This window comes from Lygodium microphyllum, chromosome 5, assembly GCF_053477565.2.
Source record: "Lygodium microphyllum isolate KBCC chromosome 5, Lygodium_microphyllum_v1.1.10, whole genome shotgun sequence".
Taxonomy (NCBI): Eukaryota; Viridiplantae; Streptophyta; class Polypodiopsida; order Schizaeales; family Lygodiaceae; genus Lygodium; species Lygodium microphyllum.
The window spans coordinates 114261461-114282186 of NC_141139.1; the positions used below are offsets into that span (position 1 = coordinate 114261461).

General features: G+C 43.7%; 1 protein-coding gene across 1 annotated transcript in view; it reads left to right on the top strand.

Annotated features, from left to right (window-relative positions):
• The window catches only part of LOC148036308 (Glutathione S-transferase family protein), a 44229-nt gene extending 24144 nt beyond the window's left edge, over positions 1–20085 (top strand). Inside the window, exon 3 of the mRNA XM_087678304.1 lies at positions 18818–20085. Within this exon, the coding sequence (XP_087534430.1) occupies positions 18818–19003 (186 nt within the window). The 3' untranslated portion in view covers positions 19004–20085. The remainder of the gene's footprint in view (positions 1–18817) is intronic.
• The last annotated feature ends 641 nt before the right edge of the window (positions 20086–20726 follow it).

Below are 20726 nucleotides of genomic sequence, written 5' to 3' on the forward strand. Positions count from 1 at the left end.
CCTAATATGCTGCAATATAGCAATCTTTATGGAAACTAGGGCTTGAAAACTCATATTCTGATTCCTTACTTCCATGAGATCACTTGTCCATGAGGCTTTTTGTGCACCATTAATGTCTGATGGCTTAGCTCTATCTTTTGATTCCTTGCTCCATGAGGATTAGAGTTTGAAACTCTACTCCTCATATGGAACAAATAATAATTGTTATGGAAACAAGGATTTCTGGGGATTATCTCATGTGAAGTGAACTAAGGTTTTTGGCAGAAGTTGGAGTTTCTTTTTGTGGTGAAGGAAATTTTGATTTGTTGCCTGTGTTTTTATTGTTAGTTGTCTTTCTGTTTGTTGCTGTCTGTAGTGCTATGCTGAGCTGCATTCTAATGTGCTGCTGAAGTAAAGCCTTGCGTTTGTTTTTCCTTCCAAAGAACCCTGGGGAATCCAAGTCACTCCTCTTGCTCATCCTTTGCCCTTTTTATTTGCAACATCTTTTTAAATCAGTTGCTACTGGCGACCATAGAATGCTCCCATTAATGGTGTGCGATGGCCAAGTTCTGCTGTAGATTTTCAGGTTGTTTTCTCTTTCATTTTGCTTCAGTTTTCATTTAGTTCTCTTTGTGATTTTTTCAGCTATAACTTTTTGACATTTATAGCTTTTAGTTTCCAAAAGCCAAAAATTCGTCTACTATTCTACGGACACTTTTTGTTAAAACCAGCCCCCATTCATCTTTTTGTATTTTTCATAAAGAGATTTTGACTTGACTTATATAATCTAGCATGTACATGATGATTTAACTAAACACATTCATCTTTTGGCTTGCCTATTGTCTGGTATTTTTTGGCTCCAGCTTGTTCTATAAAGGGGACTAAGTGTGCACATCTTTCATCCCTCTTCCCACATTCAGTGCCTTGCTGCCATCATTATTTCAATCATCATCATCATTACCCTCATCACCAGCTCCTGTTTCCACTGCTGCAGGCTGCCACCCATACTCTAGGAGGTGCCACCCCTGCTGCTAGCTTGCCACTCTTTCAGTTTATCTCGAAGCGGCCATGTTTTAGCTGCCAGCTGCTCTACAACATCATCTACTGCATCGACTTGTCCTTGGGTGCTATGTCTTATTCACCCTCAACTCCAGTCCACTGCATCACATTATTATTGGTGGTTTTGCTGCACTTGAGGTCCATTCTTGAAGGGCAACACTCGTCAACACTGTCCCTCAGTCAGCTGTCACAAGAGACACTGACTGTTGGACAATCTCCACTCCTTGAGCTCCCTACAGCTTGTTCTGTCTTACGTTCTCTTCATTCATGCACTCATTTGTATTTATTCATTTATTACTTTCTGCATTTTGTTGCATCCTTGTTTGAGTTCATTGTAATTTGTGTTTTAGTCATTTCACACACTTTGGGTGTTTTCCATGTGCAAACCCTACCATATATTCACATAAGATCAGAGTTGGTGCTCTTCTAAGGAGTATCATGCAACTATTTTGAAAAGCTTGGTTTGTACAAGGGACACGAATCCAATTTATAATGGTTCTAACTCCTTCATCTTGGGATCCTTTGGTGTCCTTTCAAGTCACTCCATTGGAGATCGCAATGAGGCAATATGGTCTGGATGTGACAGGCATCACCTCATCATCTTCCACTTAGTTTTCATCTAGGGACCATTTATCGAAGCCAAATTCTTCTTTTATTCACATTCCTTTCCACAATGTGCTTCTCAGTTGGGTTGACGAGATCGATTACCTCTACTCAAGATACAATCATCAATTAAAGATGTTCATCTGAGTCAGGCCCAGTGGTAGTGTTGTACAATCTTATTTTGTGTGAACCTGGTTTTGTCTATATTTCTCCTTTGTTATGCAAGAGCTAGTTGCAAGTCACCATGGAGACCTAGATTGATAATACAAATATGGACAAAGGGGAAATTGTGCGGTCAAAAGTGCTCCACAAGGTACATCTATACCTTTTTCATTGGAGTATGAGTTTGGTGGTTTACATTCTCTTTCCCGCCCTTCCCATCCTGTTCAAGCACACATTTAAGCTCTTCTTCATTGCACTTAGGAGCCTTCTTTTCAACCCACCTTAGGTTATCTAGTTTTAGGAAACTTGTTTAAGACCCACACCTATGCTTTCAGCCCCATCTTTAGTAACCTAGATATGTGTCACATAGCATCCTAGTGCTTTGTTGCCAAGAATGCCACTTGTGCACTTTGCACCTCCCATATATCCACAAGTGAGTTGCACTCTCTCCTTTGGGCTGGTTGAGTGGGACATCCCCTATCAGCACACCGTTCCACCCATTAGCAGTTGTGTCATGCATGGTCATGTCATGCATGTGAGCCTCAGTCTAAGTCAGACGAGGACATTTGGAGCTTTGGCAGTGTAGCTTATCTAGTTCTAGGAAACATTGTCTAAGACCCACACCTACGCTTTCAGCCCCATCTTTAGTAACCTAGGTGTGTATCACTTAGCATCCTAGTGCTTTGTTGCCGAGAATGCCACTTGTGCACTATTCACCTCCCATATATCCACAAGTGAGTTGAACTCTCTCTTTTGGGCTGGTCAAGTGGGACATTCCCTATCAGCACACTTTTCCACCTATTAGCAATCATGTGTCATGCATGGTCATGTCATGCATGCAAGTCTCAGTCTCAGTCAGACGGGGACATTTGGAGCTTTGGCAGTGTATTTGTTAATCATTTCATTTGTCCTAGACATTTTAGGTGGAGGTCCACGCTTGGATTTCAATCCATGTAACATGTTTCTCTCATTTCTGGGTAGGCATTTATTGCCTAGGGCAGAGTGGTTTTATCTAACAGGCAGGCAGCATTTTAGTGCATTGCAGTCACCATTTTGGGCATTTTTTTACTGGTCCCACCTGCATTAAATGCAAGTTGGCAAGCTACAGCACTTTTGTCTATCTGAATGCTGCTTGCCCTCCACCAATCAGTCGGTCATTTTTTGATCAGCCAGCCCTCCTCATCATTCTGTCTCATCTTTTTGCCACCCTTTGGCACTGACACTGAGGCTCCGAGCTGTGTGTTGCAGCCTTGTATCATTCAGTCTTTTGTCAGTTTTGTTCCTTCATTCTATTGCGTTTCTCATCTTCTCTATTGTTTCCGTGTTCACTTTCCTTTGCTGTGCACTCTCTAGTATTTGTCTGTTCTAGCTCTGTTACTCTCTAGATAGACATGCGATTGCTACATTTTGCAGGATGACACCTTCCATGTGCTGAGTGGCATCATCAGCTTCCTGGTGACCATATTTCCCTGCTGTTCTTCAACTAAGGGGTGCTCCAGTGGCATTTTTGATCAGGGTGGTCTGTTTTTCTGTGTCTCAAGCCAATTCAAGCTGTTACCATCCTGTGTATTTCTGTCCCACACCTGTGCTACCCTGCATTTTGCAGATTTTACTCCTCAACAGCTGCGTTTTCAAACAACTTAGTTCCATACATTTCCCGATTGATCTGCTCCGCATCAGATTACTGCAGATCAGCAGTTAGGTGGACCCTGAATAGACTGATGTCACTATCCTACAGGTGTTTTCCCACATCAGGTGAAGGATATAGATGGTAGACCAGCATGATTGGTAGGATTGTGTGGATAAGGACTGTGAGGACCATCAAAGTGATGACTGAGACCAAGAAGACCGATGTTCTAATTGTTGTGGCTGTGAGGATTGTCACAAAGATTGTCGAGATTGAGACAAAGATTGTGATGTGGATGGACCGTGATTGGGTTCCTTCTTGACTACCCTCATACCATCCTCTCCTTGTATTGTGGCTTCAGTCCATGATTGGCAATTATGTCTCGCTTTCAAAAGCTGGATGGGACCAACTATTCTCTATCGTCTTGCAAAGTTAAGTGCATCCTTAATACTTTGAACTATTTGGATTTTTTCGTAGTCCCTCATCATCGACCTATCATGGATCCCAATGTTGGAGTGACTTGAACTTGATTGGTAGCTTTATGGGATTGGCTCAATGCCAGAGCTTGCTTTTTCTCTTTTGGAGTTGTATAAAATTTGTGCTCGTGCATGTAAGATGTATTAACACCTCCTAAGAAGCCCAAACTAGTTTGGCATCTCTTTATTAAGTTTGGATATTTGGACATCACATGACTATTGAGTTGCAACTACGACACCTCTTTGTTACAGATTCTTCTATGATAAAGGATCACATCGACAAGATGGAGGAGATTTAAGATGAGCTTGCATTCCTTGCTAACATCGTGTCTATGAAAGACTCTGTTGTGACACGTCTGTCACATATGCTATCGCCAAAGTATGACATTTTCTTCAAGCAAGATTTGCAAAAGTCCTAAATGGTTTTCAAAAGTTGAAGTGAAATTTGAGTAATTTTGTAAAATCTTTACTTGGACGATGCTCGAGGTAGCATCAAAGGCCAAATTAGACCTTCATTCGGATGAATTTGGCCAAGATTGACAAAAGCCTCGAGTTTGCCGGTAAAATTGAAGAAAAGCTGGAGTTGTATGAACAAAAATGTTGAGAACATCGATCACACCCATGTGATAGTCTCTTTGTATGGAGCAATAGGGCAAGACACAAGCAATTTGCTAGAAAAATGGCTTGAAATACAGGATGCTTGAATCCCATAAGCACAATGGAGAAAAAGGGAACCATTTGTTAGCAGAGTATTTGCCAGCTCATGTGTGAGTCTGAGCTTGATCTGGGCTGGGCATTTTTATTAGGTATTTTAGGTATTTTTCTGGTGTGGCATTTTATGCCAGTGGAGCATTTTTATGCACCAGTCGGCCAGCATTAATGCTGTCCGACCAGCATTATTGCTCCCCAGTTTTTCAGCCTATTTATACTCAGTGCTCCTCCTCAGTCAGTATCATCATCATCATCACCTTCACCTTTTGCAGACTCTGTGGAGAGAGGAGCCAGTGCCAGTGCCAGTGCCCAGGCAGCCAGTGACTCGCTGTTGTATGCGACTGTCTCGTGTTCAGATACTTGTCAGAAGTGGAGCAGCCGTGGAAGCATAAACACGTGCTGAAATAAACTGCTGAAACACAAGACAAAAAGAGAGAAGAAAAAAACACGATATAGATGAGAACTCAGATGTATGCACGGGAAATGGAATCCATATATCTGAACACGAGACAGTCGCATACAACAGCGAGTCACTGGCTGCCTGGGCACTGGCACTGGCACTGGCTCCTCTCTCCACAGAGTCTGCAGATGGTGAAGGTGATGATGATGATGATACTGACTGAGGAGGAGCATTGAGTATAAATAGGCTGATAAAGTGGGGAGCAATAATGCTGGTCGGACAGCATTAATGCTGGCCGACTGGTGCATAAAAATGCTCCACAGGCATAAAATGCCACACCAGAAAAATACCTAAAATACCTAATAAAAATGCCCAGCCCAGATCAAGCTCAGACTCACACATGAGCTGACAAATACGGCTGTTTTCAGCCTGCGTTTTTTGCAGTTTTACCATCGCCTGCTGCCTCCGCACCCTCTGCTGCCTGCGTTCTCCATCAGCAGCTGCTGGCGACAGTTTTCTACCTGTTTTTCTCCAGTTTACAGCCTACATTTTGCTGATTCAGCGTCTCTCGTGGCTGAGTGACTGTTACTTCAGGCCGTTTTTGCTGTTTTTGGCAGTTTTTGACTGATTTTTTGACTTTCTGCAGCAGATTTTGTCTTCTATTGATCAACTTTTGGGTTATATTGCATGTGAACTCTCCTTTTCTGCAGTCTGTGCTTGTGTTTTGGCTGTGTTTTCTCTCTACATTCCATCTCTTCTCTACTTCTCCTCTTATCCTCTCCATATGGCTCCTCCGTGCACTTCCACTGATGATAAGTTACATGGACCTGATTATCTCACCTGGAGTGCTGTCTTGAAAGCTTGGTTTGTGCAGAAGCGGTTATGGTACATCGTCTGTGGAGCTATTCCTCGACCTCTCCGTCCTTTTCCTCTTCCTGAAGACTTTGATGAGGACAACCATGAGACATCCTTGAGATTACAGGGGCGGCTTCCGGCACATTATGGAGGTGAGGCTTATGTAGCTTTAGAGAGGGGTGACGGGAAGAAGAAGTCGAAGGCCCAGTGTTACCACTGTGGCAAGAAGGGACATTTGCGGAAGGACTGCAAGAAGTTAGCGGCTTCCAGGAAGAAGGAGCAGAAGAGGAAGCGGATGTTGACTCTACCGATGAGTCCTCTCCTTCATCAGACTCCGACTCCGATCCTTAGACCAAGGTGAAGTCCAAGGCGCGGAAGGGATCCTCTTCTTCGGATCGTGGGAAGGGCTTGTTGGCCCCTTCCTCGGCCACTTTCTAGTGGTGGTGATGAGGTCATCCCTCACGACTCTCTTGTGCCAAAGAGGGAGTGTGAGCGGGTGTTCAGATGGGGCAGCCGCGCCTCATCTATACTTTTATACAGGTGCACAGGTTCCAGAGAGGGACATCCCTGACGCATCGACTTCAGTCTGGCGGAATTAAATCCTAGAGCTGGGATTGACATCTAGGTTCATGATGAGCAGGTTATCTGACAGAGAGCGGGAGGCTTTCGTCTGGAGCTCACATGAGGGGATACTTTGGCGGTCTGGCCAAAGGCGGGGAATCCATGGTCACCTATGTTCAGGGGCATTTTTTGACAGGATGGTCTTGTATGCTACTGCGAGACATTGGTAATGGACACAGAGACATGTTAGAGTGCAGCGGTGCGGAATCGTAGGACTGAGAGAGAGAGAACGCAGAGAGAGAAGAGAGAGAAAGAGACAGTGGAAGATGAAGATCTGCTGTATAAAGTGTGCTGAATACAAAGATATGCAGATATATACACGGGCGCAGTGCGCTGGATTGCGTGTCTCCACCTCGACGATGCAACCTGCTGTTCACCTCGAAGTACGCTGCAGTCTGCACTGTCTCTTGTCTGAAATCTGCGAACAAAGACGGAATCTGCGCGTGCCATCGGTCTGTAATCTGCGCGAGTAGAGAAGTGTAGGAGACTACTGGAGATGTCGGCTATTTAGAGCCAGAAAACAGGGCGAAAACAGGGCGCCAGAAAACAGACGACTGCCTAAACAGGTCGGACTGCCACGTGGCAGTTCGACTGTGCAGCCCGACTGCACACTGCTGTACCTGTCCGACTGGTCACTGCTGCTCTTGTCCGACTGCACCTGCCCTGCTGCTCCTGATCAGGCTGTGATCCTCTAACACCCCCTCTCAGAGCCTGGGCAGGGCAGAAGCTTGAGGGATCTGGAATGTCGCCGAAGTAGAGCCTAGGGAAGGGCCTTCGTAAACAAATCCGCAAGATTGTCCTCCGTCTTGCAGTACTCCACAGTGATGGTATCATCCAGAAGCTTTTCTCTGATGAAGTGGTACTGGATCTCTATGTACTTCGTTCGGGCATGAAAAACAGGGTTCCGTGCCAAGGCAATGCAACTCTCATTGTCACATTGTAGCAAAGTAGGACGAGTCTGGGGGCACCCAAGCTCCTCCAATAATCTCCCAAGCCACACAGCCTCACATGTGGTGGAAGACGCGGCCCGATACTCCGTCTCAGTAGACGAAAGGGCTACTGTGGGCTGCTTCTTGCTACTCCATGAGATAACACCTGCACCCAAGGTAAAACAGTAACTTGTAGTAGACCGCCTGTGGTCCACATCACCGGCCCAATCCGAGTCGCTTCAACCTGCAAGTACAAGATTTGAACCATCTGTCCCTGTGGGATAATGAATCCCTAAATCAAACATCCCCCTCAAATACCGAAGTATCCTCTAAGCAGCCTGCCAATGCACCGTCTTAGGTTCACTCATGAACCCGACCAAGAGCCCAACAGCAAAACAAAGATCAACTCGAGTGTTGAGAAGCCAAATCAAGGATCCAATCAACTGACGATAGCGGGAAGCATCCGCCATAGCAGAAGCTGAATGGGAAGTGGCCTTCCAGTTCGGATCCATAGGAGTAGAAAGGGTTTGACAATCCTCCATCTCAAAAGACACCAAGAGCTCCTGTACATATCTCTGTTGAGAGATGAAGATCCCCCTCTGAGACTGATAAGTCTCATGGCCCAAAAAGAAATGGAGTAGACCCAAATCCGTCATCTTGAACGTCCGATGTAAAGCTGATTTCGTCTCTTGGACCTGCTGTGCATGATCACCTGTGACAATCAAATCATCAACATACAACACAAAAAGCACACAACCATCATCGGAAGTGTGAACATAAAGCTGTGGATCGGCCTTAGAACGCCGATATCCCAACTGAGACTGGAGGAACGAATCAATCTTCTCATTCCATGCACGAGGAGCCTGCTTGAGGCCATACAAGGCCTTCTTCAACCTGTAGACTTTCCCATTTGAGGATCCAAAGCCCGGAGGCTGTTCAACATAGATCTCCTCCTTCAAATCACCATTGAGGAAGGCTGACTTCACATCCAACTGGTAAACAGGCCATCTCCTATGGCCAGCCAAGGCAAGAACAGCTTGCGGAAACGTAGGACTGAGAGAGAGAGAATGCAGAGAGAGAAGAGAGAGAAAGAGGCAGTGGAAGATGAAGATCTGCTGTATAAAGTGTGCTGAATACAAAGATATGCAGATATATACACGCGCGCAGTGCGCTGGACTGCGTGTCTCCACCTCGACAATGCAACCTGCTGTTCACCTCGAAGTACGCTGCAGTCTGCACAGTCTCCTACACTTCTTTGCTCGCAGATTATAGACCGGTGGCACATGCGGATTCCGTCTTTGTTCGCAGAAGCTTCCATCTTGGAACCTGATTCACTTGAGTAACAGTTGGTCTCTCCAGTCTATGTCATCATGAACATTGTCTTTGTGTTCCATCTTCCATATCCATGCTCTAGATCTAACATTTTAACATGGTATGAGAGCTTAGTTGAGCATGACCCAGCTCTCCTTTCACTCCTCTTAGCTGCTCTCCATCTCTGCTTAGCTCAATTTGAGTGTTGGGCCCCATCTCCAACTTCATTTGCATTTCTACCTTCAATGAACCTTCCATAGCAGCCATAGCCAACAGCACCTTGTCAGCTTAAAGCTTTCATATCTCTCTCCAACGGCCAAATCTCTTTGAACTTCCTTTTGGAGAAGTGTTTCTCTACTTCCAGAGCTTCTTCCTCACACCTCAATCATTGACATTGGGCAACTATAGCTTCAGCATTGCCTCTTTTTAGAGACGCTGCCATAACTGTGTCTGTGGACAGCAATATCTACTTGACTTGGAGGAGTTGTATCTCCACATAGAGGCCATATCTCTCCAAGGTCTCTTCTGGGGAAACATTCTTGAACTCCTTGCACTCCTGCTTGGCACATTACAGTGGGACATTGGCCTCCCAGCTGCTCAACATTTCGCGAATTTAAAGACGCCATCTAATCTACGCTTGACTCCGTCCGTACAGTCGTTCTCTCTCCACGCAGCGTGATTCCCGCCGAGATCATAGGGCTTTGGAAGGTCTACACCTAAGCTCTCTCCCACTCAGAGGGTTTTCAAAATGGCTACCTCTGTGAGCTGCAATGAGTGAAAAATCAGGCCCTTGTCATGAAACCCTAAAGGGCAGCCATAGCCAAGTTTCCTCAAGCTCATAAAACACTTCAATTTCACCTACTGGAGTTCTTGCCACTCTAACCTCAGTTTCTAGCAAACATTTAGGCATCAAACCAGCAAGGAGGGGACTCAAGTTACAAGACAAATATCAAAGAATCATCTTCAAGCTCAATATCAAGGTTAAGCATATTATCTACTTAGTGTGTTTTCACACTGCCATTGTTTGTGTCTTTTGACACACTAGATTTCAACTCTATCGCTGAAAGGTTTCAGAGTTTCAAGCTGATTCTCAATGGAAATCATGAAGACCCTAATGTGGAACTCATTCATGAGAAGTAACATGATTATTGCTACTTATTTATACTACACTGGAGAAATGTCTATTCTACTTGCAGGAACACATGAAGCTACCTACATCAAAGAGCAATTGATGAATCCATTTGAAGATTTTGAAGATATTTCTACTGTCTCAAAGATGATAATACCTCTACTTGAGGGGGACATGGATGTGAAGACCAATGTAAGCAAAGTCAATGAAGAAGAAGACTAGTAAAGCCATAATGAAGAAGAAGACCAGACATACCAGAAAGAGAAAGACCAAGAAAAAGAAAACCATGAAGACAAAAAAACATCAAAGAAAGCAAAGTGGACTGCATCAAAGAAGAAGACAGAAAAGAAGATCTATTATGCCTACCATGACATATCTGATGAATAAAACCACAAGGGCTTGTTGGTCCTTGTCTCCATTTTTCACTAGAACTTATTATTGTATGTCCTTGTCATTAATGCTCCAGGCTCCTGACATACGCCTTGTAAAACTCCTCATGTAGCGTGTGCATAAACAACCTCTACACACTTAGTGAGGCCTTGTAACAACCCCTAGATGTTAGCCATGTTTTTTGGTACCCACACTTAGCCTTTTTTGTGATAGCCTCTGCTGTTTACCATGTTTGTGGCATACCCACACTTAGCAAGGTTCTACTCATGACAGTCTCTGTACACTTAATGTTTTTTTTACGGTTGTGATTGAGGAGGGGTATTGAGAAATATGCAATCACGTCCACGTGACAATCTCTTTGTATGGAGCAATAGGGCAAGACACGAGCAGTTTGCTAGAAAGGATTCTTGAATTCCATAAGTACAATGGAGAAAAAGGGAACCATCATGAGCCTATAAAGTGATGTACCTTGTTATCATTCAATGATGGAAATACAACTATACTTTGTCTTTTCATTCATAGTTAGTGTCATACTCAAGATTGTGTTTATGAGTCTAAGCTTCCATCTTGGAACCTAATTCACTTGAGTAACAGTCTCTCCAGTGTATGTCATCATGAACATTGTCTTTGTGTTATATCGGCCATAGCCATGTTGTAGATCTGACATTTTAACAAAAAAGGCCCAAAACTAACAATGACTAGTGCAAATTTTGAAAATTTGATGAAGAATTTCTTCAAATTAACGGAGATCCCCAAAGCTAGAGTTAAAATTTTGACGGATTAGGTGGGTTTAATGAAAAACCCTAATTTTCACCCAATTTGTGCTTGGCTGGGGATGGGTGTAGGGACATGGGTCTTATTAGATGTAAAAGTGAAAGGTTTGGAAAATTGTGTTTAGTTAGTGGTTCGATAGTGAATGAGGCATTGGTCGATGTGGCCAAGGCTATTGGGAATAAAGGCCTCGTGCCTTTTAAATGTGCTCGGGTGTGAACACACCCTTAGCACTTGTACTTACACATATATATCTATCTAAAAACCTAAAGGTACACACTCGTCATTGTACCTAAAAATGTGCTCACTCTCTACTCTGCTCTCTCTTGCTCTCTGTCTCTCATTGCACATAACGATTGTCTGCCTCGATCTCTGTGCCTAATCGGTCCCTTCAAACTGGTATCAAAGTTGTGGTTGATGCGTTTGTGCCTCTCTGAGTTCGCGAGCGAGTAGGCAAGACAAGTTGAAGGCAGGCTTGTGTGCAGGAGAAGCAGTCGTGTTGCCAGTCAATAGACGACTGACGGGAGCTGTAGCCTGAATTAGGCGGCAAGTTGCAGGTGAGCAAAAAGTGTTGCAGGGCGTGTGACAATTTGTGATAGATGATAGCTGTGCGATAAGGCTCAGGCGAGCGGACAATCGAGAGGCGTGTTACAGTCGATTGCCGCATAATAGGCGATAGGGGCAGCAGTCGGCACGCTACACGGCAACCAAGAGACAACTGACGAAGAACAGCGGGCAGCAAACAGTGCGTAACAAGGCAGTAGTTGCACGACGGTGGTCCATGGAGGTAGGCGCAGGCGATGTCCCATCGGCAACCTGCACGGGTTCAATGGACCCCGTCACGTTCCTATTTTTTCTTTAAAAAAAAGAAAAAAATCAGATTCTACCTCTTTCTTGACGGGGTTTCGCGCACGCAAGCATAAAATCTCAGATCCGTGCAAAATTTGTGAGAGTGCGCTACGGAAGAAGGAATACGAACACGGAGGGAGAGAGAGAGCGAAAGCAGAAAATAAGGAAGAGAAATCTGCACTGACTGAAATGAATGCTGAATACAAACGGGAAGGCGGAAGGAGACTGATTAGTCCCTGCACGCACCCCTCAACGTCAGTGAGGGCACTAGATCAGGCTGATGAAGATTGCAGCACCACCACGGGGGAGATGGAGTGTCCGAATCTGCAAGAAGACAAGTGATCAAGTGGGGAGGGGGGCTGCCTATAAATAGGCAAAAGAACAAACCCTAAAAATGCCCTAAAATGGGCGCCCCATCCACAGCCACATCACCGAGATCGTCCCCCGCTAAAAGGGATGGGGGGTACGAGGGAACCATCGGAGGAGAGGGTGGGGAATGGAAAGGAACCTGTGGAAAAGAGGGTGCACACGTGGGAACGGGTGTAGCAATAGACAACTGCCTCGGAGGACCCTGTATAAGAGAAGGGGAATGGAGCATATAAAGCCCGCTCTCCTGCCAACCTGTAGATAAGATAGCTCCTGAAAAAGAATCCTCAATAACAACGGCATGCTCGGTGAAGATCACTCGTGTGCCAAGCCTCGTAAGGCCATAAACTGAGAGGAGGGGAAGGCCCAAATTTGGAACATGTAGGGCCTGTGAAAAGGAGCTCGAAGGTCGGTCAGCAAACAAAGGCAATGTACCAAGACCACAAATAGGCACCGATAAAATGTCACCAACAGTGAGACTGAACCCTCTGATGGACGGAGATCCTGTAACAAATCACCTTGGGGAGTCATATGACTCGAAGCACCACTGTCCACTAACCAAGGCTGCGCAGAAGACACTACAGCCACGGAAGAAGGATCCTCCTCCAAAGCATGGATATGAAGGAACACTGACTCATGGGTAACAGCTGGTGTAGAGGTAGAAGAAGGCTCCGATGTAGATCCACCCTTCTCTCTCGGACAAAGGTGAGGGTACTTCTTCCAGCATTTCTCCTCAAGATGTGTCTCTTTCCCACAGTGTGGGCACTTCGGTCTCTCTGAATCTGAGTCAGAGCCCGAAGAATTGTCCTTCTTCTTAGCCTTTGACTTCTTCTTCTTCTTCTGTCCTCCCGAACCTGCAACAAAGGCTCTAGTGGAGTTGGATCCACTAGCACTGACCTCTCTAAGTCACTTGTCATACTCCAAGACAAGCGGGGATAGCTCCTCCCATAGAAGCTTCTACGGGTCCTCGAAGTAAGAAGGCTGGTGTAGAAGGCATCAAACCGAGGCGATGGCAGCTGAGTCAAGAGAATCATAGCCATATCTTCAGAAGATATCGTCCGACCGAGGGATGCAAGCTCATCCCTCATATCCTGTAATCTGTTGGTGTGGTCCTTCATGGAAGGACTATCATAAATAGCGAGCATCTGCAACTTCTTTTCGAGAGAGATTCGGTGGGCAAACGTCTTCTGTTGATAGAGAGACGCGAGCTTTCTCCACACGTTTGCTGCAGTCTTCAACCTGTGAACATGAACAAGGACAGAATCCTGCAAACTCAGAAAGAGGAAAGATCTAGCTCGAGAATTGAGCTGATCCCATAAGGCTCGAGAATTGAGCCGATCCCAAACTCATATGAGTGTCGAGACAAAAGCTCGTCATCTAAGTCATCAAAGCCCGTAAACTAATGATAAGACATCTTCGATATCTGCAAACACCAAAACACAACAAGGGAAGGTTGCCGGTGCCAAAACGCAAACACCAGAAGCTCCTGAGCTGGCCGCCTTGCAAAGAACGCAAGGATGATGTCAATCGCAAGTGCTAACGATGCAATCGCCACAAAAAAAACAGCCTCTTGCCTCAAAACGCAAGTAGGAATTAGGTCGCCAGCTGGGAAGAGTGCCGCTAGAGGTTGAACGCAGCCACAGAAGCTGCAAACGCAGCTTGGTGGAGTGTCGGCCAACTAGAGGAGGGCCGCCTAGGCTGAAAACGCAGATTTTGGGGATGACACCAGCAGCAAACGCAAATAGATTGACACCAAAAAACAGGCGGCCTTGTTCAAGGAGATGGTGCAGAAGATGACGCCTCAACTGTTGGAGTCGTCTTGACCAGCAAACGCAAGGTTGTGGGTGTTCTCCCGCGTAGATCTCAGCTTCGTGTACTCTCCTTTGGCTCTAATACCATGTGAGAGTGCGCTGCGGAAGAAGGAATACGAACACTAGGAGTTTGTATAGGTTGAAACAAGCACCAAGAGAATGGTATCATAAGTTTAATACATTCATGCAGTCCCAAGGCTTTCATAGAAGTCAAGTGGATCACTACTTGTATACCAAGAAGGCAGTAGATGGTAGCCTAATTATCTTAGTTTTGTATGTTGCTGACATGCTGACTGTTGGCAGGGATACTCATGCCTTGGATTCATTGAAGCAAAGTCTTCATGGCAGCTTTGACATGAAGGATCTTGGTGATGCAAATCACATTCTTGGCATGCGAATACTCAAAGATAGATCAAAAGGCTTACTCTATCTATCTCAGCAAGAGTATGTCTCCAAAGTTTTGCAGCGTTTCAATATGGAGGGGGGGGGAAAACAATTGGGGTTCCATTGTCTCCATATGTGAAACTCGGTGCAGAGGACAACCCTACATCTGATGATGAGAAGACTGAAATGGCCAAGATACCATATGCTTCAGCTGTTGGCAGTTTGATGTATGCTATGATTGCTACATGTCTTGACATTGCCTTTGCAGTGGGAGTGGCTTGCAGATATATAGCAACCCCTGGCAAGAAGCATTGGGATGCAGTGAAAGGTATTATGAGATACCTCAAAGGCACAAAGAAGTTGTGCATCTGCTTTGGAAAGTAGAAGGCATTTGTTGTTGGCTTTACAGATGTAGACTATGCTGGTCATGCGGACTGCAGGAAGTTCACTTCTGGGTATGTGTTTACTTTCACAGGAGGAGCAGTCTCTTGGATTTCCAAGCTACAAAAGTGTGTTGCATTGTCTACTACAGAGGCAGAGTATGTGGTTGCCATTGAGGCATGCAAGGAGGCTTTATGGCTTTCATGTTTGGTGGGAGAGCTTGGCATCTCAGAGTTACTTGTTCTCCATTGTGATAGTTAGAGTGCTATCATGCTAGCACGGAATTCTGTCTTTCATGCAAAGACAAAGCACATACAGGTGAAGTACCACTTCATTAGAGATGTACTTGACAGCAAGAGCATTGAGCTTGTCAAAGTGCTTACAGATGATAACCCTGCAGACCTTCTCATGAAGGATCTTCTAGCAGAGCGGTTTGCTCATTGCCGACAGATGATGGGAGTTGGATAGATATATGTATTTCAGCTTTGTATATACCTAGACTTAGCTGATTCTTTTTTCCTCTTAAGGCACTTTGCCTTTAGGTGGGAGGTTGTTGGGAATAAAGGCCTTGTGCCTTTTAAATGTGCTCGGGTGTGAACACACCCTTAGCACTTGTACTTACACATATATATCTATTTAAAAACCTAAAGGTACACACTCGTCATTGTACCTAAAAACGTGCTCACTCTCTACTCTGCCTTCCGAAACTCTTTCATGGAATTCGAGAAGTTTCTCTTATTTCTCAAAAGCCCACAGAAAGAGAATTAATGCTCCCACGTCCATCGCATAAGTAGTTAAAGCAAGTAAGTGATTCGAAATTCAAGTTATTTCACAAAATAACACCCATATATATTAGGCTCATAACGGTACTCTCACTCTCTCTGTCTCTCACTGCATGTAACGACTGTCTACCTCGATCTCCGTGCCTAATCGGTCCCTTCAAAGGCAGTAGTTGGTCGGGAGTCCCTTCAAAGGCTCAACCACCCATGATTCGAAGGGGGGTGTTTGTTTATTAATTTATTATGCATGCCCTTGTGTGTAAACACAACTTAGGGGGGTGAATATGAGTGTTAAAGATGCGAACACCTTTTACACCTCCTAGCATTAGATAAGGATTAAAGGCTTGGGGAAGCCTTAGGCCTATATAATGAGACCCTAAGCTTTGTATCTTCATCATCAATCTATCACATGATTTTATCTGCAGTATATGTACAAGAGTAGTCTCTCTCTCTCTCTCTCTCTCTCTCCTATTGTGTCTTTAGTATGGAGGTTCATCCACCATAGCTTGTTGGCTCCATACTTAACAGAAAAATCTATGATAAGAGATGTACCACAAGGTAATCCTTCAATCCCTCTTTCATTCTAGTACAAGTTTGGTGCTTCACAATCACCTTTATATTTCCCACCCTTCTCTTCCACTATGACTTTACCTTTAGATTCATCCACATTATATCTAGAACCCTACTTTAGACCTAACATAGGTTATCCAGTCTTAGCTCACATTATCTTTGATGCGCATTTAGGTTTTAGGCCATCATTAGACACTCAGAGGTGTACCACTTTGCACCTTGGTGTTTTCTTGTTGGGACTGCCACCTGCATACTATGCACCTCCCTCATATGAGCAAGTGCATCAATCTCTGATCTTTGGTCTTGTTTTGTAGGGAATTCCCCTCTTGCATATTGTATCAGCCTTCTTGGTTGCTCTAATGTAATAACCTCCTTGTGTTGATGAATCACATCCTTTATGAGTGAAAATGAATTATCTACATATTTTTCATTTAGACCTAGTCCCACCCTCCTCGATTGATCCTAAACATGGATCAATTTTGATGCCGATGCTCAACTTCTTCCTTGAAGGAAAAAGGGAGTGGTAAAGTTTAATAATGACAAAGACCCTTCTAGCATTACTTGCCTTAAAAGAATAGGTTTTATAACTTTTGCCAGAAACCCAACCATGTGGAAGGCAATTGTCACTCAAAGGCTAAGGGTATTAGACCCAACCCTAACATTTGACTTTTGAAAATGGTTAGAATAACATGCGGAAATTTGATAAGAACAGGCTAAAATAAGGTTCCAATCAAAATTCATCTTTTTCAAAACTCTAGTGGATACTTTCGACCTTCAAAATAATTGATAAAATCAATAAAGTTTCTCATTGATTTGAGCTTCTACTCATTGCAATATAGACAATGCTTTGCATGTAAGCTTGCTAAAGCCTTACACATGACTAGCACCAGAGGAACTTATTATTGAAGATCCCCTAGAAGTTAAAGAAATAGAACAACTCTTGAAACTTGAACTGATTTTGTTTCATAAGGATTAAACCACAAGAAGTGGCTTTGTGATATTAAAATTATTGTTAAAATTCAAAAATTTATCTGCAACAACAGAAGTGCAATGGGTAGATGTAAAGTTTATGAAAAATTATCGAAATACTCTTTAGGCATATGAAGAAGCTGTATAGCTAAGGACAATTAAATAAAAGTTGGAGGATTGACGCATCACCAATGACCAACCAGATCATTTGCTAGTTGTCATTCTCACATCTAAACTCGCATTTTCTCTTTCACACCTGTGTTTGAAGTAAGTACTGTAAATGTTTTGAAGTGTATTTGTTTTGGGTCTCGACTCTAAGTGTGGGCCTTAAATTATGTGTATGATTCTTCCATTCATCAACACACTCTGGGAGAGCAAACACAAATTCTGAAAATAGCTCCAAAGTGTACATCAGTTGCCAATAGTGTACCATGCTCTAACACAGTCCTAGAGAGCAAAAACAATCCCTGAAATAGCCCCGAAATGTGCTTCAGGACCTCGAAATAATACCTGAAATGTGTCTGCTCCACCTTGGCTGCCATGCCACTTCAGTGCGAGCAGAGAAGCCTATATAGCAAATGATACACTTGCCACATGGGATGTTTAAGCATCATTTCCTGCCTGTACTGAACTCGAAAGTTTGACTACTGGAGATCAACCATGAGAAGCCTTAGAACTGTCATGGTCAGAGTCTGCTTTCAGATGCCAAAGGGAAAAATCAGATTCCCAAATCACTAAAGCGCCTCATGCAAGAAATCTACTAAAGCACCGTTGTAGTAGTAAAGTGGCTACCTCCTCAGAGATAGCACTCATCTTTACGGAAGTCGAGCAAACTACTAAATATGACTAGGGTCCCCACTGAAATGTTCTCAGTAACCTTTGAACATGCCCTCTTTATCTGGAACTCCGCTGTCGAAGTCCTCTCTTACAGAAGCACGTAGAAAGAAAGATTTTCTGATGCTGCCGAGCTGTTTAGAGATGGAAATATGGCTTTCCCAGCCTGCACAAGAAAAGAGAAATTCGAAGACTCTGCCTTGCCCCTGCTGTCTTGAGACAAAAACTGCATAGGGGAAGGTCTACACTTATGAAGGCAAGAGAGAAAAGAGTGCCTGTTGGTTGCCAAGCTAGAAAAAGGGGGGGGGGGGGGAATAGCAGCAGGCAAGGTTTGAAATGACGTAGGACTGACCTTCCACAACACATGCAAGCTAGAAAGTCTGCAGATTTGTGTTACTGCCTGGAGAAGTGGAGATGATGACTGAGTGGTTTAGGAAATTGGATGATCAATTTATGAAGCGAGCATTGCTATGTATTCACTGCTAGAACCTTTCTCTACACATTAATACTCCTGAAAAGTTTGCATCCACATTGAACTAACTGAGTCTTGCTCATGGTTTGAGAAGTAGGTGGTTTGAACTTTTGCTGCTCTTCCATTTTGATGTTCTCTGGATTTTAAAATGGAAAAAGGAAAAACAAGAAAGCTTGTCAATCTGCATTTCTCATCATACAAAAGTACTCAGGGTGGTCAGTTAAATGTACAGAAGTTTTACCTCCCTCGAGGAGTGGTAGAAATGTGCATTTTAGCTTCAATCATTGGGATTACTTTTGTGACTGGAAACTGTGCCTTAAGTTCTATTATCATGGTGTTTTATTAGCTGCTGCTTCTAAACTTTTTGGAATGATTTCAGGTCCCTGGTGTTGCTTCAACTTGTGATATGCCAACTGTGATGGATGGATATTACAAAGTACTTTTCCCGTTAAACCCAGGGGCTATTACTCCCATCATCCCTGGTGGGTCGGAGCCTGCATCCTTAATGTTGCATCATAACAGGGACACTTTGTCTTCTTCAATCAAGACCACAGCAGTCTTGTAAGTAGTTGTTAATAGCTGGGGAGCTGTCTGTCCAGCTTGCATATATTTGTATTTATACTAGCACATACCAATTGGAAGAGCTTTGAAGTGATTTGATACAACTGGAGATGGTTGGAGTCGACATCTAGAACTGTGAAGACAAGTTGATACAGCTGAGATGGTTGCTATGTAGAGTGAAGGAAGTATAGGGGCCATTAAGGAAATGGGTTGCCGATAGCAAAACATGGGAGCCTTAGTGAAGTGACGAAGCTTAAGAGATCGAGAAACAACATTATTGGACTGGATCTGCACTTCAGTACTCTCTTCTTCGGCAGTTGTGTGGACACCACCTTTTATGGCTCTTCCCTTCAAGGACGTTCCCGTGCAACTCTTGCCTTACCAGAGGTAATGTTTGAAGGGGGCATTACACCCTGTTGTAAAGAGTCGTGTGCATGCATTCCTTCTATAGGGAAGGTTGGCTGGAGTTTTTTAACTTTTGATGTATGGTAGGTCCTTTTATATTAGTTGCCAATTGGCTAGCTAGAATACATTGTCACTCCTACTATAATTACGGTGGTTGGATTTGAGCAAGTTGAAAGGGGAATGCAGGCCTTGCAATATCATATTACCCTGCAAACACCTCAATCAATGTGCCTGATGCGGCACACACTTAGCGAGTTGATGACTTAGATTCCTTCAAGTCTAGCCCAGTACACTTCAGGTTTGGGAATTTTTAAGGGTGTATCACATAAGCTTTACTCAAAGCAATCCAATAATCTATAAGCCCTAGAGCATTCTTGAACTCATCCCATAGTAGCTTTGCAATACTAGGAACATACGCAGAATAGATGATTCATGTGTTGCTTTGTAGTCATGTAACTGATAAACCAAAATGACGTTTTTAATACCCTGCAGTTGATTAAAGAGTTGAGAGGTAAATCTCAAAGGAATACATTTGGATGCATGGCCATTTGAGTATCAATAGAGAATCTTCATTCTTGACCATGGGAATACTCTAAGAGAGAATTTTCATTTGTTGTCCATATAACAATGTCGAATCATTTGACTTCCATAAATACAAATCTAATGCCTAAAGCTGGCAACACGTCCACATTCTCATGGAGTTTGTGTGCTTTGAGGATGAAACCACTTTGCAACCTTGCTCCTACAAATATGCAATGTCTCTTAAGGTTGCCTTGGTGGTGGGCTTTACTTACAACAAAGTAGTTTCAACTTTCATTTGAAAGGTGCAAAATGATATTGCAATCCAAGTGACTAATCTACAAGATATGCGATGATATATTGGATGCCAAAGCATGCCCATGTGTGAAGCATTAGAGTTACAAGAGGGTTTACCCCTATGCAAGTGTGGTGGTGGAGGAAGATCACACTATTTAGTCTAAAATTGATCCTTTGAAAAGTAGCCTAAAAATCAAGAGTTTGTCATGTTAAGATCTCCATTTTGAATCAACTAAAGACATTACTATTTTCAACTTTCTTGCAAACCAGTTTTGTGTTTGCTTGAGAACTACAACTTGAATAAAGTCTCAATGGTTGGTTTAACATGAGATCTAACAATCCATTTAAGTCATTTTCATTCAAAAACATCCATGTTTATCACATGCATTAACATTTGCTTTAAAGTAGCTCTAAAAATATTTTTCCAATGTCGGTATGATCTCAAGGTGGTGGAGCTGAATTTCTTTTGCCCATAGAATATACTTGTGGCTCTTGGTGATATGTGC